At 57.7% G+C, this 24352-nt stretch overlaps 1 protein-coding gene across 1 annotated transcript in view; it reads right to left on the minus strand.

Annotated features, from left to right (window-relative positions):
- Positions 1-24352, minus strand: part of MYH7B (myosin heavy chain 7B) — a 55208-nt gene that overhangs the window by 1665 nt on the left and 29191 nt on the right. The window contains 22 exon segments of the mRNA XM_030533814.1: positions 125-229; positions 386-556; positions 1277-1402; positions 1733-1936; positions 2189-2381; positions 2602-2717; positions 3401-3525; positions 4952-5301; positions 7223-7419; positions 9428-9546; positions 10449-10575; positions 11167-11556; positions 12511-12601; positions 13525-13670; positions 14101-14277; positions 16063-16305; positions 17358-17613; positions 18707-18843; positions 19632-19755; positions 20445-20562; positions 21347-21434; positions 23311-23387. Of these exon segments, the coding sequence (XP_030389674.1) occupies positions 125-229; positions 386-556; positions 1277-1402; positions 1733-1936; positions 2189-2381; positions 2602-2717; positions 3401-3525; positions 4952-5301; positions 7223-7419; positions 9428-9546; positions 10449-10575; positions 11167-11556; positions 12511-12601; positions 13525-13670; positions 14101-14277; positions 16063-16305; positions 17358-17613; positions 18707-18843; positions 19632-19755; positions 20445-20562; positions 21347-21434; positions 23311-23387 (3680 nt within the window).

Genomic DNA, 24352 nt, shown 5'->3' on the forward strand with positions numbered 1-24352 from the left:
GGTGGGGGCAGGCAGGTGAGGCTGGGAGCCGGGAGTGGGGGGACAACATCAGGAGTCTGGTGTGGGAGCAGGGGCAGGCAAGGAACTGGCTTTGGAAGTTGATGTGAGCCCTGCAGGGCTGTACCTGGTATGTCAGCTCTTTGACCCTCCTCTCGTACTTGCGAATGCCTTTCTGAGTCTCGGCGTTCTTCTTCTGCTCGATGTCCAGCTCCCCCTCCAGCTCGCGCACCTGTGGGCAGAAGCAGGGTGATCAGCTCTGGGCTTCTAGCTGCCCAGATCAGGCTGAGCTGAGAGGACCAGGCCCTGGCCTGGCAGCTGGGGAGGAGCTGGGGGAGGAGCCCCCACCTGAGCCTAGTCTGCACTTGGGACCCCTGCCAGCACTTACCCTGGCCTCCAGCTTCTGGATCTGCTTTTTGCCCCCTTTCAGGGCGATCTGCTCGGCCTCATCCAGGCGCATCTGTAGGTCCTTGATGGTCTGCTCCATGTTCTTCTTCATCCGCTCCAGGTGCGCGCTGGTGTCCTGCTCTTTCTTCAGCTCCTCTGCCATCATGGCTGCCTGAGGGGACCAAAGGGAGTGGTGTCTGTCAGTGCCTGGGCTGGGCCTCGTGCAGTCAGTCAGTGCCGCTGGCAGGAGCATGGGAGAGGGATGCAGGTTCGCTGTCCATCCCATGGCTGCTGATCCATGACACCCCTCCCACCAGGTTCTACACAGAGGGCAGCAGTGAGCCCCGAACAACATGAGCTGCTGTCTTATTGTGAGAGCCTCATGGGGCTCAATCAACTTAGCTTAACAGAGAGGGTTCAGGGGTGACTTGATCAGTCTGCAAGTACCTGAATAGGGATCCAGTATTTAATACTGGGCTCTTCAGTCTCGCAGAGGAAGGTCTAACAGGCTCCAGTGGCTGGGAGTTGAAGCGAGACCCATTCAGGCTGGAAATATGGTGTAAGTGTTTACCAGAGAGGAGGATTACCCACTGGAACATCTTACCAAGGGCCCTGGGGGAGGCTCCAGCACAGGCAGCTTTTGAATCAGAACTGGGTGTTTTTCTACGTGTTCTGCTCTAGGGATTGTTGTGGGGCCGGTTCCTGGCCTGTTCTACAGGAGCTCAGACCAGGGGATCACAGTGGTCCCTTCTGGCCATGGACTCTATGAATACTGCCCTGCTTCCCCTGGAGTGGCAGCACCAGCGTGCATGACCACGCAGGCCCAGGCCCAGTCCCTGAAGGCCCCGCCTGCTTGCTGAGCCTGTGGCTAGCACCCCGCCTGCTCCCTTACGTCGGTGATGGCTTTCTTGGCCTTCTCCTCAGCGTTGCGACACTCCTGCACGGCCTCCTCCACCTCCGAGCTCAGCTGGGCGAGGTCCGCCTCCATCTTCTTCTTGTGGTTAATCAGGCCTGTGTTCTGGAGCAGCAACAAGGCCGGGTTATTCACATGGGATGGGACCGGGCCAGGGCTGTTCGCACAGAGGCAGGGTGGGCTGTTTATGTGGGGGTGGGTGGCACACGGCTGTTCCCACAGGGCAGGCCCAGACTGGGCCAGGCAGTGGCAGGGCCCTGGCTGGTTCCAGTCATCTCTGAAGTCTCTGTCCTTGCAGTGTGGAAGGGCCTGGAACTTGGCACTCGCAGCTCAGTGGCCCAGGGTGCTGTGCTGTGTGGGGTGAAGGGGTCTAGCAAACCACCCCGTGTGTGCCCCCCTGCCCCATGGGCTGGGGCTGCACAGGTTCCCGCTCACCTGGGAGTGCAGCAGGTTGACTCTCTCGGTGGCCTCCAGCAGTTCCTGCTCAGCCAGCTTCCTGCCCCGCTCAGCCTGCTCCAGCGCTGCCCGCAGCTCCTCCACCTCAGCCAGCAGCAGGTTGTTGCGCCTTTCCAGGGCTGCCGCCTGCTCCTTCAGGTCATCGTTGTGGCGCAGGGTGTCGTCCAGCTCGATCTGCAAGTCCTGCCCACGGCAGCCACACACACAGTCAAGGGGGGAGGGAGATGGATGGGGCCTAATCCACCTAGAGGGTGGCTGGATGCAGGTCTGGGGCCATCAGCTTCTGGGTGGCAGTGGGCTGGGCAGGGCCAGCTGGTGCATCAGCTGGCCCTGCCCCTGCCTTCAGCTGGGGGCTAGGGCAGCTCCAGAGCGCTGTAATCACCCCCACCCAGCACAGCAGCTGGAGCCCTGCCCCCCGTGTGGGGCCGCACTCACCTTGATTTGGGCCTGGAGCTGCCGGACAAGTTTCTGGGACTCGGCAGCCTGGCGGTTGGCATGGCTCAGCTGGATCTCCATCTCGTTCAGGTCACCCTCCATCTTCTTCCTCAGCCGGATAGCCTCGTTCCTGGCCTTGGCCTCTGCATCCAGTGTGGCCTGCATGGACTCCATGGCTCGCTGGTGGTTACGCCTGCGCGAGGAGAGGGGTTAATCCACCACCAGTGCTCAGAGCTTACTGTTGGGAGTCACCCCCAGAGGCGGCCTGGACCCCTGGCCTTTGCCTTTACCCTGGGGTTATGCCAGCTCTGCAGAGAGCTCTGTCAAGCCACACCCATGGGTGAGATAGCAATGGGAGGTGGGCACAGGCAGGCATGCCAGGGCTCCTGCCCCCAGCCCCAGGGCCTCCCTACCTGAGGTTCTCAAATTCCTCGTCCTTCTCAGCCAGTTTCCTCTCCACATCAGCCTTGATCTGGGACAGTTCGAGCTGGATCCGCAGAGTCTTGCTCTCCTCATGCTCCAGTGCCCCCTACAGGCAGTAGCAGATGGGCATTAGTGTTATGCACTGTGGGGTCCCTCTCCTGACTGGATTTGGCCCTGCCTTCCCTTTGAAAACCTGGCTGTACCAAGAGACCTGTGCTGGGCACAGTGGGGCCAAGAGACCGAGGGGCAGAGTTGCTGGGTCAGAGGTGGTAACCCTCGCCCAGCCCTGGCACTGGCTGGCTGAACTGGCCGGCCGCGCACTCGGTCACTGAGAACAGCAGCTGTCGGCTGTACTGCAAGCAACGGGCTCACTGGGATCCTCACAACCCACCACTGGCAAATGGGGAACCCAAGGGACAAATGTGGTGACTTGCCCAAGGTCACAGAACACGTTAGTGCCGGAGCAGGGACAGAGCCTAGGAGGCCTGCCCCATAGCCCCTGCGACGCTAGAGACCTCTGGGCAGGTGGCAGCCATCGCCCTGGGCAGGGGTGGTTGTTTGGGGAGTGTCTGATGACTGCCCAAAAGCAACGTGGGTGAAGGGGTGCCGGGGCAGCAGTGGCTCGGAGAGCATTTCTGACAGGCTGACGGCACCCAGAAGAGTTCAGATCCCCAGCCCTGGGGCACCACAGGGAGGGGGCTGCACAGGGCATTGCAATGCGCAAGGCCCTGGAATGGGGCATTCGTTAGCGTGAGCCCCATTCCTTTCCTCAGGGCGGCCCAGACCCACCTCAGCCTCCTCCAGCGCTGCCTGGATGTCGGTCTTCTCGCTCTCCAGGGCCTTCTTCACCTTCTCCAGCTCGTGAATGGTCTTGCCACTCAGGCTGATCTGGTCCGTCAGGTCGGCGATTTCCTCTGGGCAGGAGGACAGAGCGTGAGCATGCAGGGCCCGCGTTCCCCTAATCTCTGGCTTTCCCACGACGGTCAAGCAAAGCCCCTGGCTTCAAACCCCCTCCCTCCATCCTCGGCCTGCCTGACAAATGGCAACCACCCAGACTCGCAGTTGTGGGATGTGGATTCGGACCCCTTCCAGCACTACCTGCAGCCCCAGGCCCTCAAGTGGGCTGTTTGGACACTTGCAGCTGGGCAGGGGCTCTCTCTCTCTCTGCCCCTCCAAAACCCCACACTGGCTAGGCCCAGAGACATGGCTGTGCTCTGCAGGCAGGGGAACAGTGCTGGCCTGGGGGTGCCCCCATGCTGCCTTGGACAAAATGCAGCTTCACGGAACAACTACCAACTTCAGACTAGCAGCCGGTGGGACAGGGTCTGGGGCCCCCCAAGTCCAGCAGCCCAGCCCGGGGTGGTGCAAACTGCCACACAGTGCCAAACACACTCCGGCCGAGGGCCAGGTGGGGCCAAACTCACACTCCGGCCGAGGGCCAAGCGGGGCCAAACTCACACCCTGGACGAGGGTCAGGCAGGGCCAAACTTGCACCCTGGGCGAGGGCCACGTGGGGTCAAATCCCTGCCCGGAAGGCAAATCTAGCCCGCAACACAAGTGACTATCCCAGGGGTTCATAGTGTTGGTGTCACTAGGCATAAATCTAGGTAGCTCGCAAATAGCACAAGCTTCCTGCCTTGCAGTGCTGCTAGTGCAGTGCTCTACGCTGAGCCACAAACATTGCCCGGCCCCAGGGACAAGCAGAGTGGTAGAGCTGAGGGCCAGAGCCCAGCTGCGCCCAGCCCCATAGACGCGGAGCTGGGGGCCGGAGCCCGGCTGTGCTCAGCCCCAGGGACAGGCAGAGTGGTAGAGCTGAGGGCCGGAGCCCGGCTGCACCCGACCCCAGGGATGCGGAATTGAGGGCCAGAGGCCGGCTGTGCCCGACCCCAGGGATGCGGAGCTGGGGGCCGGAGCCCGGCTGTGCCAGGCCCCAGGGACGCGGAGCTGGGGGCCGGAGCCCGGCTGTGCTCAGCCCCAGGGACAGGTAGAGTGGTAGAGCTGAGTGATGGAGCCCAGCTGCACCTGACCCCAGGGACACGGAGCTGAGGGCCGGAGCCCGGCTGCGCCTAGCCCCAGAGACGCAGAGCTGGGGCCTGGAGCCCGGCTGCGCCAGGCCCCAGGGACGCGGAGCTGGGGGCCGGAGCCCGGCTGTGCTCAGCCCCAGGGACAGGTAGAGTGGTAGAGCTGAGGGCTGGAGCCCAGCTGCACCTGATCCCAGGGACACGGAGCTGGGGGCCGGAGCCTGGCTGCGCCTGGCTCCAGAGACGCAGAGCTGGGGGCCAGAGCCCAGCTACGCCCAGCCCCAGGGATGCGGAGCTGGGGGACGCAGCCCAACTGTACCTTGGAGGTTCTTGTTCTCGCGTTTGAGGGTTTCCAGGTTGTCCAGGGACTCCTCGTAGGCATTCTTGAGTTTGAAGAGCTCCGTGCTCAGGCTGCGTGACTCTTTCTGCGAGGCCTCCAGCTCTGCCTGGGTCTCCTCATACTTCTGCTTCCATTCGGCCAAGATCCGGTCAAAGTTGCGCTGCTTCTTGTCCAGCGCGGCTGCCGCAGAGTTAGCTCTCTCCAGGTCAATGGACAGGTCCTCGATCTCCGTCTGCAGCCGGTGCTTGGTCTTCTCCAGGGAGGAGCATTTGGCATGCGCTGCCTCCACGGCCTCCTCTGCCTCCTGCAGCCGGATGGCCAGCTTCTTCCTGCCAACCAGCATTAGAGGCTAAGCTAGAGGCTGGGCACAGCAGCTCCCATGCGTGGACACAGACCCCAGCAGGAGTCCGCCTCAAGCCAATTCAATCAACAGGGGCCTGATTCCAAGCCTGGAGAATCTTGCCATTGACCTCAATGGACTTGGGCTCAAGTCCATCCTCTGGATTCTCCTGTCCTGACCCGGAGAGGAAGGAAGGAAGGAGTTCTGGGCCCAGACGTAAGGGGGCTGCTGGCCTCTCATTAAACTCAGTGGGGGTTGGGTTGGCCCTCTCCCAATATCAAAAGAAGGGAGAAGGACTGATGAGAAATCAGGACCCTAAGACTGACAGTCCCCAGGACCAATGGGGAGAGGCCAGTGCTCCAGGTCAGCCTGATTGACAGGGCAGGTAGGCCAATGAGGGAGTCAGGAGGCTGGGGGAGGCTGTCCTCCATGTGAGCTGGAGCTGCCTGGGCCAGAATGGGGCAGAGCTAAGGAGAGAGCAGGAGCCCAAGCTGAGCTGGGGAGCAGTGCCACACTGGTCAGAGCCGGAGGAGCTGCCCAGGCAGCTGGAGGCAGAGCAGCAGCAGCAGCGCTGAGGCAGAGTGGAGCTGGAGCCGTCCAGAGCCAAGCGCAGTGAGTGGCTGGGGAGAGAGAGGGGGAGCCTGGGCAGTGGGCCCAGCGCAGGGAGACGCCCCCAGCCAAGAGGCCTTGCAGGATGCACTGGGAGGGGGATCATAACCCCGATGGGGGGAGGAGGGAGGGTGCGACACTGGGAAGAAAGGTCCTGCCACCTACAGCCTAAGGGCATGTGGCCACCACCAAAGCAAGTGTCCGACCTGCGGCATCCCTGCAGCACAGCCAGGGCCTGGGACATGCGAGGGACAGACTGTGAATTTCCCTTCCTTTCCAGAGATGGCTGTTTGTGATGTCCCTGTGCTCCAGAGCGAGGACTCTGCCACACAAGAGAGGCGAAGTGGAGTCCTCCCTCTCTGGGTAAAGGGAGTGGGAGCGAGGACTCAGATCCTTTCACTAGCTAATTTCACCAGGGTAGCGTATAAGTCAGGAAAGTTCCCCACACTAGTGGAGCCATTCCCCCACTTACACACAAGAACTAGGGGTCACCCAATGAATTTAATAGATAGGAGGTTTAAAACAAACAAAAAGGAAGTATTTCTTCACATAAGGTGCAGTCAGTCTGTGGAACTCCTTGCCAGAGGATGTTGTGAAGGCCAAAACTATAACAGGGTTCAAAAAAGAACTAGATAAATTCATGGAGGATAGGTCCATCAATGGCTATTAGCAGGATGGACAGGGATGGTGTCCCTACCCTCTGTTTGCCAGAGCTGTGAATGGGCACCAGGGGGTGGATCACTTGATGATTACCTGTTCTGTTCATTCCCTCTGGGGCACTTGGCATTGTCAGAAGACAAGATACTGCGCTAGATGGACCTTTGGTCTGACACCATATGGCCACGCTTATGTTCTTCCATAAACGTCACTCCACTCTTGGACAGCTGCCGGCCCCCATGCAAACCCATTTGGCACATGGCTGTGTGTGCACCCGTAGACATGTTGGCTGATGCACAGATCCCAATGCAAGCCCCCACTGAGCAACATGCTGGACGTTCAGGGCAGTCCCTGGGCAGAACTGGTGGTTGGCAGCTTGGGGCAGAGAGAACCCTGTTCTCACGCTCAGTGCCCACAGGCAACGTATCCCTTGGCTGGGTCCAGCATGCGGGCGTTTGCTGAGCCAAGCTGCATCTCTGTGTGAACGCAGAGATGTCTCTGCAGCTATACGTGGGAGTGTCAGCTCAGGAGGTGCCCTATCCCTTTGCAGAGAGCTGCTGCCACCCTGGAGATCTGCCACCAAGCAGCCCCAGCAAGAGGATGGAGCAGCCAGTGCCCAGTGCATGAACCTTGCTGGAACTTACTTGGCTTCCTCCAGCTCCTCTGTCCTCTGAATGGCATCTGTCTCGTACTTGGTTCTCCACTGGGCCACCTCAGCATTGGCCTTCGACAGGGTCCTCTGGAGCTCCCCCTTGGCCTCCACCTCCTCCTCGTACTGCTCCCGCAGCAGGTCGCAGTCATGGCGCGAGGCTTGCAGAGCATGAGCCAAGGCATTTTTGGACTGCAAAGGGGAAGGCAGGAGAGCTGAGATGGGCAGCGGGCTCCCCCCGGGCCTGGGGTGGGAATCAGCCTTCACACTGAGCCAGCGCTGCCCAAGGCCAGGACCAGGCTGGGGCAGTGCCTCCTTTAGCGCGGGGAGTCTAGCTCTGGTGAAGGATGCTGGATTGCTGGCCTGGGAACTGGTGCTTCCTGTGCAGGGCAAGTCCCACACCAGCAGCAGCAGTGCTGGTCTCCCCTCCTATGTGCCACAAACTGGCCCTGCAGGGGCAGCCTAGCAGAAGGGAATTCAGCCTCCCTGGCCACTTTGCTGAGACTGACCCCAAGTTGTGCAGTGGCAGGGGTGCATGTGGGGGTGTGCAGAGAGCAGCCTGCTGGGTGGCAGACCAACACCCACCAGCTCTCTTCACACAGGGCCCCAGAAAGCCACTGCCTGGGCTGAGCTACTGCTCATGACTGATCAGGGCTGGATCCAACTATGGTGACCAGATGTCCTGATTTTATAGGGACAGTCCTGATTTTGGGATCTTTTTCTTATATAGGTTCCTATTACCCCCCACCCCTGTCCCAATTTTTCACATGTGCTGTCTGGTCACCTTAGATCCAACCCCAGCACCAGGCGCAGGGTCCCATTCCCAGGCTCTGTGCTGGCCAAGGCCCCCCCCGCACAGCTACCCGCTAAGGCATGTTTTTCCTGCTCAGAGCAATGGCTTCAGCCCCTTGCTGGGCTTGGCTGGGCTGGGTGCCCCTGAGCATAGCCAGGCCCAGTGTTGGTCTGGCCAATGACTGGCAGTTTGGTGGACAGAAAGCTGGCTAGATCGTTGGGCTCAACGGGTAGTGATCAACAGCTCGATGTCTAGTTGGCGGCCAGTATCAAGCAAAGTGCCTTAGGGATCGGTCCTGGGGATGGTTTTGTTCAACATGTTCATTAATGATCTGGATGATGGGATGGATTGCACCCCTCAGCAAGTTCATGGATGACACTAAGATGCAGGGAGAGGTAGATATGCTGGAGGGTAGGGATAGGGTCCAGAGTGACCTAGACAAATTAGAGGATTGGACCAAAAGAAATCTGATGAAGTTCAACAAGGACAAGTGCAGAGTCCTGCACTTAGGATGGAAGAATCCCAGGCAGTGCTACAGGCTGGGGACCAACTGGCTAAGCAACAGTTCTGCAGAAAAGGACCTGGGGATTACAGTGGATGAGAAGCTGGATATGAGTCAACGGTGTGCCCTTGTTGCCAAGAAAGTTAACCGCATATTGGGCTGCATTAGTAGGAGCATTGCCAGCAGATCGAGGGAAGTGATTATTCCCCTCTATTCGGCACTGGTGAGGCCACCTCTGGAGTATTGCATCCAGTTTGGGACATTCCCCCCACACACACACACTACAGAAAGGATGTGGACAAATTGGAGAGAGTCCAGCAGAGAGCAATGAAAATGATTAGGGAGCTGGGGCACATGACTTATGAGGAGAGGCTGAGGGAACTGGGCTTATTTGGTCTGCAGAAGAGAAGAGTGAGGGGGGATTTGATAGCATCCTTCAACTACCTGAAGGGGAGTTCCAAAGAGGATGGAGCTCGGCTGTTCTCAGTGGTGGCAGATGTCAGAACAAGGAGCAATGGTCTCAAGTTGCAGTGGGGGAGGTCTAGGTTGGATATTACGAAAAACTTTTTCCTCAGAAGGGTGGTGAAGCACTGGAATGGGTTACCTAGGGAGGTGGTGGAATCTCCATCCTTAGAGGTTTTTAAGGTCAGGCTTGACAAAGCCCTAGCCGGGATGATTTAATTGGGGTTGGTCCTGCTTTGAGCTGAGGGCTGGACTAGATGACCTCCTGAGGTCTCTTCCAACCCTAATCTGCTACGATTCTGTGATTTTCCATCCCTTTCTAGGGACTCAGGTGCAAATCCACATTGCTGGGCTCCCCAGCTCCCTTCCTGGCTGGCCAGCAAACCTCCCTCCCACAGGAGAGAGGCCCCAGAGAGCCAGTCGTCTCCCTCACACAGCCTTACCTTGGTCTCTTCTTCCAGCTGCCTCTTGAGTTCCTCAATAGTCTGGGTAAACGAAGTCTTGCCACGGCTCAGCTGATTTATAAAAGACTCCTTTTCCTCCAGCAGCCGGCTTAGCTCCCCTAGTGCAAACAAAGCCAAACAACTGGAATGGAGCTGGGCAAATGGAAGCCGTGCAAGGCCATGTGCTCGTATCCTTCAGCTCCCTGGGACCCCTGAACGATGTGGTGCAGAACTGACCCCCAACTGCCTACAGTTCCAGGGGGCCCAAGGTGATGCGCTCGCTCACAGCAATAGGCCTGGGCCCATCTCTGCACTCCCACAGAGCTAGAGGAGTCTGGAGCCAGCCTTGCAGTTATGTCCCAGCACTAGCTCAGAGTCAGTCAAAATAGCACTCCCCATCCCCTGAGCAATGAGTTGGATCTCAGCCAGGCTGAGAGGAGCTGGCAGCTAGTCTGGGCCCTGCATGGTCCCCACACGGTCTAGGGTAGCAGAACCTGGCTTGCTAGTGTGGGGGGTGTTGGCCTGGGCAATGGGCCTATTATCTCTCGTGCCAGGTGCTCTTTACCTCTCACCTGGGCAGCAGGGACCTCAGCTTAATGTCTCAGCTCCCTGATGCACTCAGCCCTTTCAGCACAGATCCCAGGAGAATCTGGGCAAAACCCAGCCTTGCCGGGTCTCCAGCCTGGACCCAAAGGCAGCAGCTGCACTGCTGGGGCAGAGGGGGAATTCTGCCAGCAGGTAGCTTCCTGCTGTTAACAACTGAGGGCATGGCACATTCCATAGTCACACTGATGCTGATGCTAGTCCTCTCCTGTCACTGTCTCCGCTGTTCTGCCATGCTGCCCGCCCGGAGTGGGGCCGGCGGGTACATTCTGCAGCTGCTTAGCTCCCCAGGGGCACTGCTTTGCCAGAAGAGCACACTGACTTCTCCGAGAGGCAGGACAAACTCAAGTGGCTGATCCCAGTCCCCTAGTTTAGCAAGCCCAGCCTCGGGGCCCCTCTCAGCCAGTCCCGAACCTACCGTTCTCAGTCTGCAGCCGGCTGCGCTGGGTGCTCACATCGGCCAGCTGGCGCTGCAGCTCATCCACTTTGGACTTGGCCTCACTCAGCTGGTCCTCATATGTGCGGCACAGCTTCTCTGCATTTGCCTGCAGCGAGCAGCCAGGGCAGTGTCACATTGGCAGCCCTGACCTAGACAACTTTGTTCTTCCAAACAGGCTCAGCTGCTGAACACACCACCCTGGGAACTGTCCTGCCTCCTAGGCTATGGTTTGAGACTGGGGAATCCACCCTTCTCTGACCCAGCTGAGTGATGCTAACAGGATTCCCATTAGCCTCTCACACAGAGCCCTGCCAGTAGGGGACCCTCGCATGTCCCCCTCGGTAGGAACAGGACCTGCAGCTGCCTTCAATACAGACAGCTCAGCTGTTGTTCTGCAGACATGCAGCATCTTGGGCGACTCCAGCATTTGCTCTGATCTTAGCAGGTTCAGAGCCCCCCCTCCACCCCAGCACGGAGCAGGTAGGCGTCGTTATCCCCACTTGTAGCTGGAGGCAGGGAGGTTAGTGACTTGGCCAAGCGAACATCAGAGCTGAGCAAACCACCTGCACTTGCCATGTTAGAACTTAGAGCCTGCCTCGGGCTCCAGTCGCTCTCGGGCACCCTAATCCCCCACCCCAAGCAGGTCTGGTTCCACCCAGCAGGGGGCAGCCCTGCTCACAGCTCCCCAACCCCTCACCTTGTTCTTGGTGAGATACTCAATGTTGGACGACAGGTCGTCCACCTCCATCTTCATCTCACTCTTCTCCTTCTCCAGCTTCTGCTTGACCCTCTGCAGGTTGTCGATCTGCTCGCCCAGCTCGGCCACGGTGTCGGCATGTTTCTTGCGCAGGGCCGCAGCCGTCGACTCGTGTTGCAGCGTTGCTTCCTCCAGGTCCCTGCGCAGCTTCAGGAACTCTGCCTCCCGTTTCTTGTTCATCTCCAGCTGGACAGCCGTCGCACCGCCCGCCTCCTCCAGCCGCTCGCTCAGCTCCTCCAGCTCCCGCGCCACTTCTGCACGCTGCTTCTCCACCTTGGCCCTCGCCGCTCGCTCTGCCTCCAGCTCCTCCTCCAGCTCCTCAATGCGGGCCTGGCAGGGGGCAAAGCGTGGCAGGTGCTATGGGGCCAGGCAAAACGCTGGCAGCATCAGCGTCCCCAATGTCCCAGCTGGAGCGAGAGCATCACTGCAGCACCAAGCCACCCCACTGGGGCAGCGGGCCAGTGCTCCAGGCTCCTGGGCTGGGCTAACATCCCCGCTGCAGTCCCAACACTGATTCTGCTAACACAATCACCCCTAAAGCCTTTGGAGAGTTGGGTCTGGGCCACCCAATCTGTGTCCAGCTGTGAACCAGGATTCCAAGCCCATCCCCACTCCCACAGTAGGGCGATCCGGCCCTGGGGTTCTGATTTGGCCCTTTGTGAGAGGGGCCCAAACTGTGACATCAGGGCTTGAGGGGCTGGATTTGAGGTTCTGGTGTGCAGGCAAAGGGTTAGCTCCCTCCTGGCTGAAAGGCCAGGAGCTTGTCTTTGAGTTTTTAATTAAAAAACCTGCAAATCCAACACCATTTAACCTGCCTCCCCTACAGATCCTGCCTGGGATTGGTCCAGAGCGCACCAGCCTCACTACACTTTCTTGGCTTTCCCCAGGCAGCTCAGTGAGATCATGCTCAGAGCGCTGCTGACAAGAATACCTCTCTCATGGCCGGGTTAACAAGGCCCCCCATAGGGTCGGCAAGTAAGGAGCATCTGGGGAAGCCAGCTGGCTCCATTCGATCTGAAACGTGCCCAGCTGAACTGGGATCAAGCCCCCGCGGCTGGAGAGAGGGATGGGGGAGACACACTAGCATGGACGACCCGGCAGGAAGGGATGGTGGAAAGCAGAGCCCTCTCTACACAGCTCTCCGGAGGAGCTGGCAGGCCCAGGGAGGCAGGCAGTGCTCTGCCCACTCAAGGACAAGATTCTCTGTCAGCCCTGGGGCACTCTCCTCCCCAGCCCCGTGGCTGTTCGCTGTAGGCCTGTGCGGTCTGCACAACATTCCTTTACCTGGAGCTCTTTGATCTTCTTCTGCAGCTGGGCCCCAAGCACTTGCTCATCTTCAATCCTTGAATTCAGCTGGCTTGTCTCAAACTCTTTCCTGCACAGAACCAAGACACAGGCCTGAGCTTAGGCAGAGAACAGCTGCCGGGCCCCTCCTAGCCTGTCCCCCAGGGGCCACTGCAGGAGACGTCCCTGCAAGCTAGTGACTCGTGCTTTGTCCTGTACCAAAGGAGGAATGTCCTGTACTTGCAACCTAGACTGTTCAGAAACTCCAGCAGAGCACCTAAGCCAACCCCTCTACATCGGGTTCCCTGGGGGCACACGGCCCATCCCTGCCTCGGGGCAGTTCCCCTGGGGCACACGGCCCATCCCTGCCTCGGGGCAGTTCCCCTGAGGGCACACGGCCCGTCCCTGCCTCGGAGCAGTTCCCCTGGGGACACACGGCCCATCCCTGCCTCGGGCCGGTTCCCCTGGGAGCACACAGCCCATCCATGGATTGGGATGTGGCAGGTGATATCAACCCTGCCGACTTGCCGGTTACATTTGCAGCCCCTGGGGGCTGCAGGTGACAGCTCAGCACAACAGCTTCTCTTAAAGCTTTGGGTGCTTTTCTCCCCAAAGCTTGGCGTGCTGTGAGGCAGTTTGATTGGGCGGGTAGAGTTCTGGACCACGAGATGGGAGATCTGCCTCTGCCACAGGCTCCTCTGGGTAAGTTACTGCATCATCTGAGTCTCAGGCCCCATGGCAACATGGGGACGAGAACCTCTCCTGCGCTGGGCTGGTTAGACGCTCTCCCTGGGTCTCTGGACAGTGCCCAGTGCAGTGGGTTCTGAGCATGGCTGGTGACACTAGATGCTACAAAGGATAACAGCAATTTCTAGTCTGGAAACAGCCCCAAGAAGTGAGAATTCCAGCCCACTGCACCCACAGGCCTGCTCAGTGCAGGAGGAAGCAGGTGGAGGGAGCGGTGCCTGCTGGGGGTGGCTGCAGGGTATTTCCCCGGGCATTGCTGGCGCTCACTTTTTGAGTTTCTCCTCCAGTTGCTGCTTGTCGTTCTCCAGATCCATCACAGACTCCTGGGTCAACTTCAGATCCCCTTCCAGCTTGCGCTTCGCTCGCTCCAGGTCCATTCGGATCTTCTTCTCCTGCTCCAGGGAACTTTCCAGCTGGAGAGAAGGAAGAAATGTAAATTCGGAAGGGAAATACTCCCTCCTGTGCCCCTGACATCTCCTGCTTCTCCACTTCCTCTGCCTCTGATGAGACTTCCCTTCACCATTGCTGGCAGAAACCTAGCATGGCATCTAACATATCTCCTGTGCATCGGGGTGGTTCCCTTGGGGGCACATGGCCCATCCCTGAGTCAGAGTGGTTCTCCTGGGGGAACACGGCCCATCCCTGTGTCAGGGCAGTTCCCCTGGAGTCACATGGCCCATCCCAGCGTCGGGGCGCTGGGGGCACACGGCCCATCCTGGGTCAGGGTGGTTCCCCTGGTGGCACACTGGCCATACATGGGTTGGGGCGGTTCCCTTGGCGGCACACAGCCCATCCATACAATGGGATTGCTGTCACTCGTCTTTGCATTCATGTTTTACTCACATCATCCACTTGCTGTTCCAGTTTGACTTTGGCCTTGGTCAGTGTGTTGACTTTGTCCTCTTCAGCCTGCAGGTCATCTAAGGCCTGCTGATGTGCCTCCTGCAGCGCTTTCTTCTCCTTGGTCAGCTTGGCGATGATCTCATCCAGAGCTGCCATTTCTTCAATCAGGTTTTTAACCTAGGCCGGCAGAGGAAGAAGAAAGCTTAACTCCTCAGGAGTTGGGGGGTGGAGGCAGAGGAGAGCTAAACCACCACGTCACCACCACTGCCTTCATCTCTATCACCATCACTGCCATCTTCATCATCCTCACCATCACTGCCCTCATCACCACCAGCCCCACCACCATCACCATGACCTCCACTACCTTGTGTGATGCTGTGTGGAATATGGGAGGCACTTAATGCTATTATGAATACCAGTATCATAGCTGGTATTCATTGCAATGAATCATGCTAGATATGCTATGGAAAGTAACTACAAAAATGTTACAATTTGCCAAATATGATTATCTTGTTTATATGTTTGTAGCACCTTTGTTTTGTGAGTTACAGATATGTAGGGTATATCTGTATTTCCAATCTTGTGCTGTGTTTCTGGCTGACACCCCCAGACAGATTGGCATCAGCACTAGGCCACTTTGATGGCCCATCAAGGGACATCAGCTGTACAATAAACCAATTGAAAACACCAGGGAATACACCTGATGAGTCAGCAAGCCATGTAAGAGCAGACCTATGGACAAAGACCTCTAAGGCTTTTCTATGTGCTGTGAAGCTTGTGTATGGGCCACAGAAAATACAAGCCTCGTGGCAAAGGAATATAAAAGGCAACTGCAACATCTCCATGTTGTCTTCAGGCCTGCTTCCCACTGGGGTAACTTTTCTACAAACTGAAGCCTGAATGACCTATCCAAGCTGTGGATGTTCCAGGGAGATTTTCAAGCCAGCAAACTCATCAATACTGCTAGGAACCTGATATATGGACTCTGAAGTCTCTGTATGTATCTGACAGCCTTACATTTAATAAATCTTGTCTTTTTCTTTCTTTTTTTTCCTTACAATAAACCCTTAGTTTTAGATACTAAAGGATTGGCTGGCAACATGGTATTCTGGGTAAGAGCTAAACTAATATTGACTTGGCAATGTGGCTAGTCCTTTGGGGTTCAGAAGAACATTTTGTATAGTGAGCAGAGTTTTTATAATAACTTCTCACTGTACTGGATCTAGGTGCCGATTGGGAGCCAGAGAACTGGAATGCAATACAGGGGGCTGGCTGGTTTCCTTTTTTTCTAAGCTTCTTGATAACCAGGGTGGGGAATCAGAAGCACACTTTGTGACTGGCGAACGTACTTCAGTGTTACCCACCAGTCTTTGGTAGTATCTGCTCTCTCTTTTGCAGCCTGCCCTGATCTTGGCATTTCCAGTGAGGGCTGCCCTAGGCACCACCAACATCTCCACCACCATCACAACCACTGCCATCCCCACCATCCCCACCACTGCCCTCATCACCGTCAGCATCCTCACCGTCACTGTCACCATTACCGCCTTTAGCCCCATTGCTCTTGCAAGTCTGTCAAGGGCTTGCTTCTCATTCCAAGGCTTTCACCAGCTACACCAGGCAAAACTGAAGGCAGTTTTTGCAGGTGAAAAATCGTGGCATTACCTCCAGCTTCACTTATTGCTACACAGACTGTGCAGTGCTCTGGAGCCAGAGAGGTTTTTGCTCTTTCAGATACTACCTTCTACAGAGCCCGGCTGCATTTTGCCCAGTCCTATCAGAGACTTAGCCCTTCCTCTCACATCCTAACAGCAACCTCCTCTCCCTGAGCAGATCCCTGAGCTCTTACAGTAGTCACGATGCTCAGGGAAGCTATCTGGAGTGTGGCCACAGAGCTCTGTGGAGCCCCCAGTAACTGGCAGCAGCAGTTGCACAGTGACCCCTCTCACATGCAGTGCTGGTTACCTTGTTCTCTGTGGCATGCTTCTCCTTCTCCACCTTGGCCAGCGTTATCTCTAAGTCATCAATGTCCTTCTTCAGCTCAGCACATTCGTCCTCCAGCTTGCGTTTCTTGGAGGTCAAGTCCGCGTTCATCTCCTCTTCGTCCTCCAGACGCTCTGTCAGCTCTTTCACCTTGGCCTCCAGCTGGATCTTGGCCTTGATCAGCAGGTCACAGCGATCTTCTGCATCAGCTAGGTTGTCTTGTTCCTGGGAGAGTGCACAAGGAAACACATGCTCATCCACTTCCCCCAGGAAAATTACCAGCCAGGCAGGGGTCCTAGCCCCTGGAAGAGACCACTACACCCTCATTCTCCTGGACATTAGCTGCTGATGCCCTTCCCTTAATGTAGAGAACAAGCACAAGCCATTCAGGCAGATGGAAGGAAGCTTTTGTTTCTTTCTGGCACATTCCCATCCTTTCTCTTCCCATCCCTTAGGGCCAAAGGGGAATGGGAGAGCTGCTGAAGCTGATGCTGGTCCAGGGCCAACTCCAGGCACCAGCTTATCAAGCAGGTGCTTGGGGAGGCCACTCCGGAGCGGGGCGGCACTTTCAAGTATTCGGCGGCAATTCGGTGGATGGTCCCTCACTCCTGCTCGGAGCAAAGGACCTCCTGCTGAATTGCCGCAGATCGTGGTTGCAGCTTTTTTTTTTTTTTTGGCTGCTTGGGGTGGCAAAACCCCTGGAGCTGGCCCTGTGCTGGTCCTTCTGCTTCAGGTGTTGGGAGGTGCTGGACTGACAGTGCCTGGAGACTGCACTCCAGGGAGCAGGTACAGCTTGGCCAGCAGACATTCACGCTTCCCACCCATGTTCTGCAGCCTGTGCTGGTGGGGTCACCTTCGCAGAGCGGCCCATTCATTCCTCTCTCTGCCCTGACACAAGGGTTCCCCTTATGAAGGGACTTTTTGTGAGACGGGCATTTGCTCAGCACTGGACTAAGGCCTTGCATCTCATTTCATGCCAGCCGCTGAATGGTCAGCAGATGACACTGGACCATCGCTGCCTAGACCAGACTGAGCAGTGACCTAGAAATTCTCCATTCCTGAGCTTCACTCCTTTGAACCATCCTGTCCACAGTGTCAGGCCCTTTTCTGAGCCCTCTGGGGTGCAAGGGACCAGAAGGCTAGTAGTCCCCATCTCAAGGACAGTTCTGGCTTGTGGTATTACATTTGACCTGTCTGGTGGGGTATGCCCATGCCTACCCCACTCTCACCACCCGCACCCACATCTCCCCTGCTAAGGAGCTGTACATGGGGCTTACAGCTTGAAGTTGGAGAGACAGGTCATTCTTCTCCTGGATCATGGTAATTTGTTTCTCTTCTAACTCCTTCCTCTTAGCCTCTGACTTCTCCAGAGCTTCCTTCAGCTTCTGGAACTCTTCTTTCAAGGTGGCTATCTCCTTCTCGGTCTGCGCCGACCGGAGCAGAGGCTTGATCTTGAAGAAAAGCTTCATCCAGGACCAGTTCTTGACAGCATTGAAAGCCCGGATGTTCCACTGGATGGTGTAGAGCGCTTCCCTGAGGCACGAGAAGGGCAGGCTCAGTCAAACTATGATGCTCAGGGACTCCCTGCTGGCCCACCCCACAAACCCCTTCTCCTTAGCTGGCACATGCGGGGATAGGTTTTCACAATGGCTCAGCATGTCGGGTGCATGTCAGGGGTTGAGCTCCTTGGGGAATCTGGCCCTGGCGGCAGCAATTGCCATGACTGCCCATCCATTCCATGGTGCTTATGTACAGCATCAGAAGGGTCAACAATGGCCTCAGGTCTGGTCCACGGCCTGGAATGCATTGACCCTCCCAGGGGTTTCTATCCCAGTGCATCCCTTGTGAGCCCTCCACACTGACTGTAGGAGACTTCCCAAATATGGGGACATGGCTTTTTGCCTCCTGCTGCCAGGCCCCTCTCAGCCCCACTTTGCAAGCCATGGAAAAACACTCCTTTGGCAATATAGCTGACATGAATGTGCTTCTCCTGAGTTGCTGGGATGCTTTCCTTGCCTGCCGCCTGGAGAATCCACCCCCGCTCAGCCTGAGCAGCCCGGAGAGGAAACTGATCTACCTTGTAGAGTCTCCATTCCCTCGCCAGGAGTAATAACACCCATGGATGGCATTGCTGCCTGTACAGCAATGGGAGAAGCGACCCCCTGGGTGGAGCAAGGCAGGGAGAAAAGGGCATTCCGTCCCATGGAAGAATGTGATATTTCAGAATTTGGTTTCATTCTGATTTGGAATGAAATTCTCCTTAAAAGGGAACGGAGCTGCAGGCAGGCTGCTGGGCGGAGCTGCCCCAGAGCCATGAGCTTGGGAGCCAGGACTTCTAGGCTCTCAGCTCCCCATCCGCCCTCCAGGCAGGCTGCCCAGGAGGAGGGCGGGCGAGCTGCACCAAAACCAGGCAGGGCTCTGCTGGAACTTCAGCAACATTAAACCATCGCCACAAAACGGTTCCATTTTGATTGATTGGCAAAGGTTTCATTGGAATTCTGTTCAGCTCCACCCCGGGCTTGTCTGACCAACTGGGCATGGTGGGAGGTACATCCCTGCCTGCTGTGATTGGACGGCAAAGGGTGAGCGGTGCTAGTGGGGCAGGCCGCCTCTCTAGCTGCTCTACCTCCGGCTGATGATCTTCTGATACTCAATGCGCATCAGCCGCCCACGGATTCTGGCCTGCAGCATCGTCAGGATCTTGGCCAGGCGCTCGTCTCGCATCTCCTCCAAATGGCCCAGCAAACCAGCTTTGAAAAACACCTGCAAGCAGGGGAATAGGAGCAGAGCTTATGGGACTAACGGGCACCTGAACTCTCTGAGCAGCCATCAGCTGCATGTGATTCAGTGCCACCACAGAGGGGCTCAGGGCAGCTGCTGCCTGCTCAGGAGAGATACCTGAAGCAGCCACTGCATTCTCTTTGCCCTGCGGAGGGTGCCATGTTTCTCTGTGGCTGCGGTACATGCTCAGGTGCTGCAGCGATTCGGAGGGCAGACCCCTAGATGCCTGAGTGTGTGTCATTAGCGCTGTCTGGTATGGACTCACAGTGCTAATGCACCACAGCCCACTCGTGACATGTGCCCCGATTGCTAGGGCAGGGTCTAGGGGAGCTCTGAGCCAGCAACTCAGATACACAACATGCCCTGGGGTGATGGGAGCCTGGGGAAAGGGAGTCCTTGCTGGACCCTCCTCCCTGCCTGCCTCTCTGCCCTTCCCTAGCTACCCCTCTCCAGCTGCCACACTGAGCCATGCCACCCCTGCCTCTGCCTCCTCCGTGGGGTGGAAGAGCAGGCAGGCAGGGCAGGGGCCTGCAGCAGGAGAGCCTAGTCCAGACAGCGCTGGGGGTGGTTTGGAGCAAGAGCTCTGGAGGCGATGAGCCCTGGGGAGAGCAGAGTGAGCCGGAGCTGGAGGCGAGCACTGGGAGCTCTAACCTCTCCCCTCCCTGCAGGTCTCTAAGGAGGAGTCCCATCCTCAGGGCAGACCACCCAGCCCCAGCCCCAGCTCCAGCTCCCTTCCTGCCTGCCTGAGCCCAGCTGCCCTCCTCTCTCACCTTGGTGTGCCCAAACTTGTACTGGGAGTGGTCCAGCTCCAGGGAATTCAGCAGCTTCTCCGTGGCCTTTCTGCTGTCCACAAACTTGTCGTCAGGAATGGCAGCAGGATTCAGGATCCGATAGCTGCAGAGACACAGCAGAGGGGCCATAGCACCAAGCCGGTAGCTTCCTCTTACTCCATGCATAGAGGAACCCAGCCAGGAACACATCTGTGCGACACGAGCTGTGGCCACGCTGGACACCGGCAGTACCATGCCACAGGTCGTGTCTTGGTTTGTGCACCAGTACCCAGCACGCCTGGCTAGCTCAGAGCTGCCTCCTCTGTGCTGGTATCCACATGATACAAGCACCATGGGGCTGAACTGCCAGGATCAGAGCCAGGCTAGCAGGCGGCCGATTGTGCCTGGGCCAACACTTCCACCCAGCTCCGAGCTGGGATCGCAGAGGCAGGGAAGGAATTGACTGGGCTCTGTGCATCTGATGGGGCGAGCCTCATTCACCCCTGACTGACATTCAGCCTCTGCCTCAGGCTCCGGCCTCTCACTCCAATCACCATCATTTGGGGGACGGCTGCACAAGACCCTGCTGTATCCACATTAGCCCAGGTGCATCAAGGAATCTCGGACGGCTTTGCCCTGGGAAGCAGGATGAAGGCACCATGCGCAGCAGGGCCTAGTGGCAGAGGGCGAGCAACGTATGTGCTGGGTTCAGATGAACCCCCACGCACTGGGGAGTGGAGCGGAGCTTGGGGCAATCTGCCCCCTGCCTAAGCTAGTCCCCAGCAGCCAGGAGAGAGAGAGGGGAGGCATTACCGCTGCTTGAAATCAGCGTAGAGGATCCTGTTGGGGAAGCCTTTGCGGCAGATGCGAATGCCCTCCAGCACGCCATTGCAGCGCAGCTGGTGCAGCACCAGGAAGGCGTCCATGGCTCCTGCAGAGGAGAGAAAGCAGCCAGGGTTTTGTCAGCAGGGCCCACGTTGGCCAGGCTGGGGTCTGAACCAAACCCCATGGCCAGCGGGGCACATGTTGGCCAGGCTGGGGCCTGAATCAAACCCCATGGCCAGTGGGGTTGGGGAGCTGAAAGCGGAGCCTCCAGCTGGACCTGGATTTTGCACATGACTCCTGTTTTAATAACAGGTTTACCCCACTCACTGGCCTGGACTGAAACCCGTGCTGTGGCCTGGGCCCCCTCTGCTCTCTGAGGGTGGCCCGTGCTATATGTGTCTCCCACGCAATGGCAGAACACAGGCTCGCAGAGTAGCTAGGGAAGGATTTGCCTTCCGTCTCTGCTGCTCCTGCCAGGAGACTTTAGGAGGTGTCAGACCAGCATCCACAACGCGCAGGTGTTTTACCCACAGCTTCTGAGGAGCAACCCTCTTGCTTCTGGGTTTAGACCCTTGTAAAGGTCCTTGTCACTTTTGCATCCAAGGGGCCCATGTGGACAGGAAGCTCTCCTGTGGCCCCTCTGGGCAGCCCTAAGGCACATGATGCAGCTGGAGGGGAGTGTTTCCCCTGACCCTTCCTGACAGGAACTGGAATTCATAGACTAGAAGTGGGGGATGGGATCCTCAAAGATCTGGTGGGAACAGGGGGGATCCCTGCACACACAGACCAGAGGAGATAATGATGGGCTGCCATTAATCCGAGTGCTGTCTTGTCAGCCCTGTTCCCTGACCAGCCCATTTCAGCCCAGCCCCAGCCCTGCAGCTGCATACCTGGGGTCTTGGTCTCATTGGGAATGATGCAGCGGACGAAGTGAGGCTGGGTGGCACGCAGGTTGGTCATCAGCTTGTTGAGGTTCTCCTGTAGGGCAGATACAACGGTGAGACAGGACACGCTGCCTCTGCCTGCCGGGTGTCGCCACTCGCCTCGCGTCCCCCTGCCCCATCATCAGTTCCCAGTATAAAAGTCCCCACCCTGCTGTCCCATTGCTTGGGCTGAGCCCCCGGCTAGATGCCAGTACCAGTCTGAGCCCAGAGCAGGGCCTGCCTCCCTCTCAGACAGGGGCCAGGGCCGGCAGTGGTGCTGGGTGTCACAAGTGCCAGTGCTGTGGAGTGGGGCAAGGAACCAGATGCTCTTGTTCTTAGGAGTGAATTTAGGGTTGGTGACAGAGAATAGCTGAGCCAGGCCCAGTGCGTGCAGAGGCTGGGCAAGCTCCCGCTTATGCCCCTCAATGCCACCAGCAGTGCCCTGCTAGCCCAGCCCTGGGCTCCCATAGCCCTCTTCTGTCAATGCCCCTTCGCCCTGGCCTGCTTCATTTCCTGGGAATGTCTCCTCAGGCGTCTTTGTACATTCCCAAGGCTGTGGGAACAACACCCTAAGCCCAGCTTCCATAGAGAAGTCGCTGGGTGCTGGGGGCCTGCAGCCTGCAGGGAGGCTCAGCATTGGGTGGTGCCATTCTCCACAGGGGTTTGCTATGCACAGTAGGGGCTCCCAAGCACGTTTTCATTTGCAGCTTGGGGATGGATTTGACCCCAGGAGTCTGGAGATGAGAGCCAGCCACATCGGCGTCCCCCACACCAGCCACGCTCCTTGTAAAAAGTGCTAGGACAGGGCACAGCCTTGGGGGGAAGACATTCCCCCTGCCCCTGTCTCGCTCAGGGTGTGGGTGATGCATGGGACTTCCTTTCCCTTTGAGCAACAGCCCAAGCCACCCTGAAGCCCTGCCCTTCCTTGTGCCAGGCCACGCTACCCCCTCTCCTAGGCCACGGACTCAGGCAGCCCCCTGCTCTCGGTAGCAGACACCCTGCAGCAGCTAGACTGACCCACTCACAGCAGGATGACTCTAAGACAGAGAGGCCTTCCCATTGCACAAGGAAGGAGGCCAGTGGGTAGAACCTGGGCCCTCAGCTCTGAAAGCCCCCCCCCAACCCCGCATCTGACGTTGGAGCCAGTGGAGACTGGCACAGCTGCTGCTCCCCTGTCATTGCAGGACAAGACTCTTCCTGCAGGATCACGCTTTCAGCTTATGAACCCCAGTCTGGTCTGGTTCTCAGCTATCCCCCCGGCTGCCTCAGCCCTCGCCTGGACAGAGACACCCTGGGAGTGAGTGCTGTGAACGGGGTTCAGAGCCCTGTGGTGCACTGAACTAGCAATCTGCTCTAGCCAGCTCCCAAGGCAGGAGAGCTGCAGGGCGGCTCCATAATCCGCCCCTGTTCAGAGCCCCGTAAGATCCACCTTCATTGTCTTCTGCCAAGGGCTGTCCTTCCTGCAGTCCAGAGTGAGGAGAGAGGTAGCACAGACTTAAAGTGATGTTCATGTAATACATTATCTAAACATCACTGCAAGTCTTAACTGCCGCTCTCCCAAAGGCGGAGACGCTGCCAGGTGCCAGGCAGCACAGCCATCGCAGGCTCAGCAGCGGCACAAGCCCCACCTCAAAGGGGGGTATTTTTTCTCCGTCTGGGACCATGGGTCCTTAGCTGAGTGAGGGCAGCGCGGAGAGGAGCTAGCAGCCGGGGGCTGAGATTGTTCCCAACCCGGCACAGCTAGCACCTGCTCTAGGGCTGAGGACCTGTCGCGCCCATGCAGCAAGAAACACCAACCCTGTAGGGTCCTTGTGTCTCTTACAGCATCAGAGGCTTGAGAGGGAGATGCCCCTGGGCTGGGTGAAGGGCTGGGATGGATTCTTGGAGGGAAGTCTTCACCCTCCAGTCCTGGGTGTGGGTCTCGCTCTTACCTTATGCAGCTGGGACACTGTTTGGAAGGAAGCCGCCTTCTTACGCTTCTCCTTGACCCCTGCCTTCGGTGGCTCATCTGTTGGAGGGAAATGGTAAATTCATCACACCAGCAAAGTATTCCTTTGTGGTCTGTTGTGTCTGCTGCACTTGGAAGACTCAGGGTCCCATGTTGGTGCTGCTAGATGAGCCACAGGCCAGCTCTGGGCTTGGGAGTGTGTGAGGTGGGGGGAGGTGTAAGGAAGGGATGTGCAAGGGAGAAGAATGGGTGTGTGAGGAGGGCAGAATGGGTGTGTGAGGTAGGTGTCCAAGGGGGGGATAATGGGTGTGTGAAGAGGAAAGACGATGTGTGAGGCGGGAAGTGGGTGTGTGAGGTGGGAGTAAGGGGTGTGCAAGGTGGAAAGAAGGAGTGTGTAAGGGGGGAAGAAGGGGTGTGCAAGTAGGAAGGACTTGGTGGGTGGGAGGAAGGGGAATGCAAGGAGGAAGAATGGGTGTGTGAGGCAGAAGGAATGGGTGTGTGAGGCAGGAGTTAGGTGTGTGAGGCAGGAGGAAGGGGTGTGCAAAGGGGAAGAATGGGTGTGCAAGGGGGAAGGACTTGGTGGGTGGGAGGAAAGGGTGTGCAAGTAGGAAGAATGGGTGTGTGAGGCAGGAGGAATGGATGTGTGAGGTGGGAGGTGGGTGTGCAAGGGGGAACAAGGGGTGTGCAAGGGGGGAAGAAGGGGTGTGCGAGGAGGAACGACAGTGTGTGGGAGGAAGGGGTTTGCAAGTGGGGAAGAAGGGGTGTGCGAGGAGGAAGGAACTGGTGTGTGGAACTAAGGGGTGTGCAATAAGGAAGAATGGGTGTGTGAGGGGGAAGGAGTGGGTGTGTGGGGCGGGAGGCGGAGGGGGTCTGTGTTGAGCTGAGACACGGTCGCAGAAGGCCTACGAGCATGTGAGCGTGGACACTGGAGGGAGAGTGGAAATGTGTGTAGGATCGGTGAGTACATTAACGGAGGGGCGGAGCTGTGTGTGAGTCCCCCCGTCTCTCTCATTGGGGAGTGGAAG

Source organism: Gopherus evgoodei, chromosome 14 (assembly GCF_007399415.2).
Source record: "Gopherus evgoodei ecotype Sinaloan lineage chromosome 14, rGopEvg1_v1.p, whole genome shotgun sequence".
NCBI lineage: Eukaryota > Metazoa > Chordata > Testudines > Testudinidae > Gopherus > Gopherus evgoodei.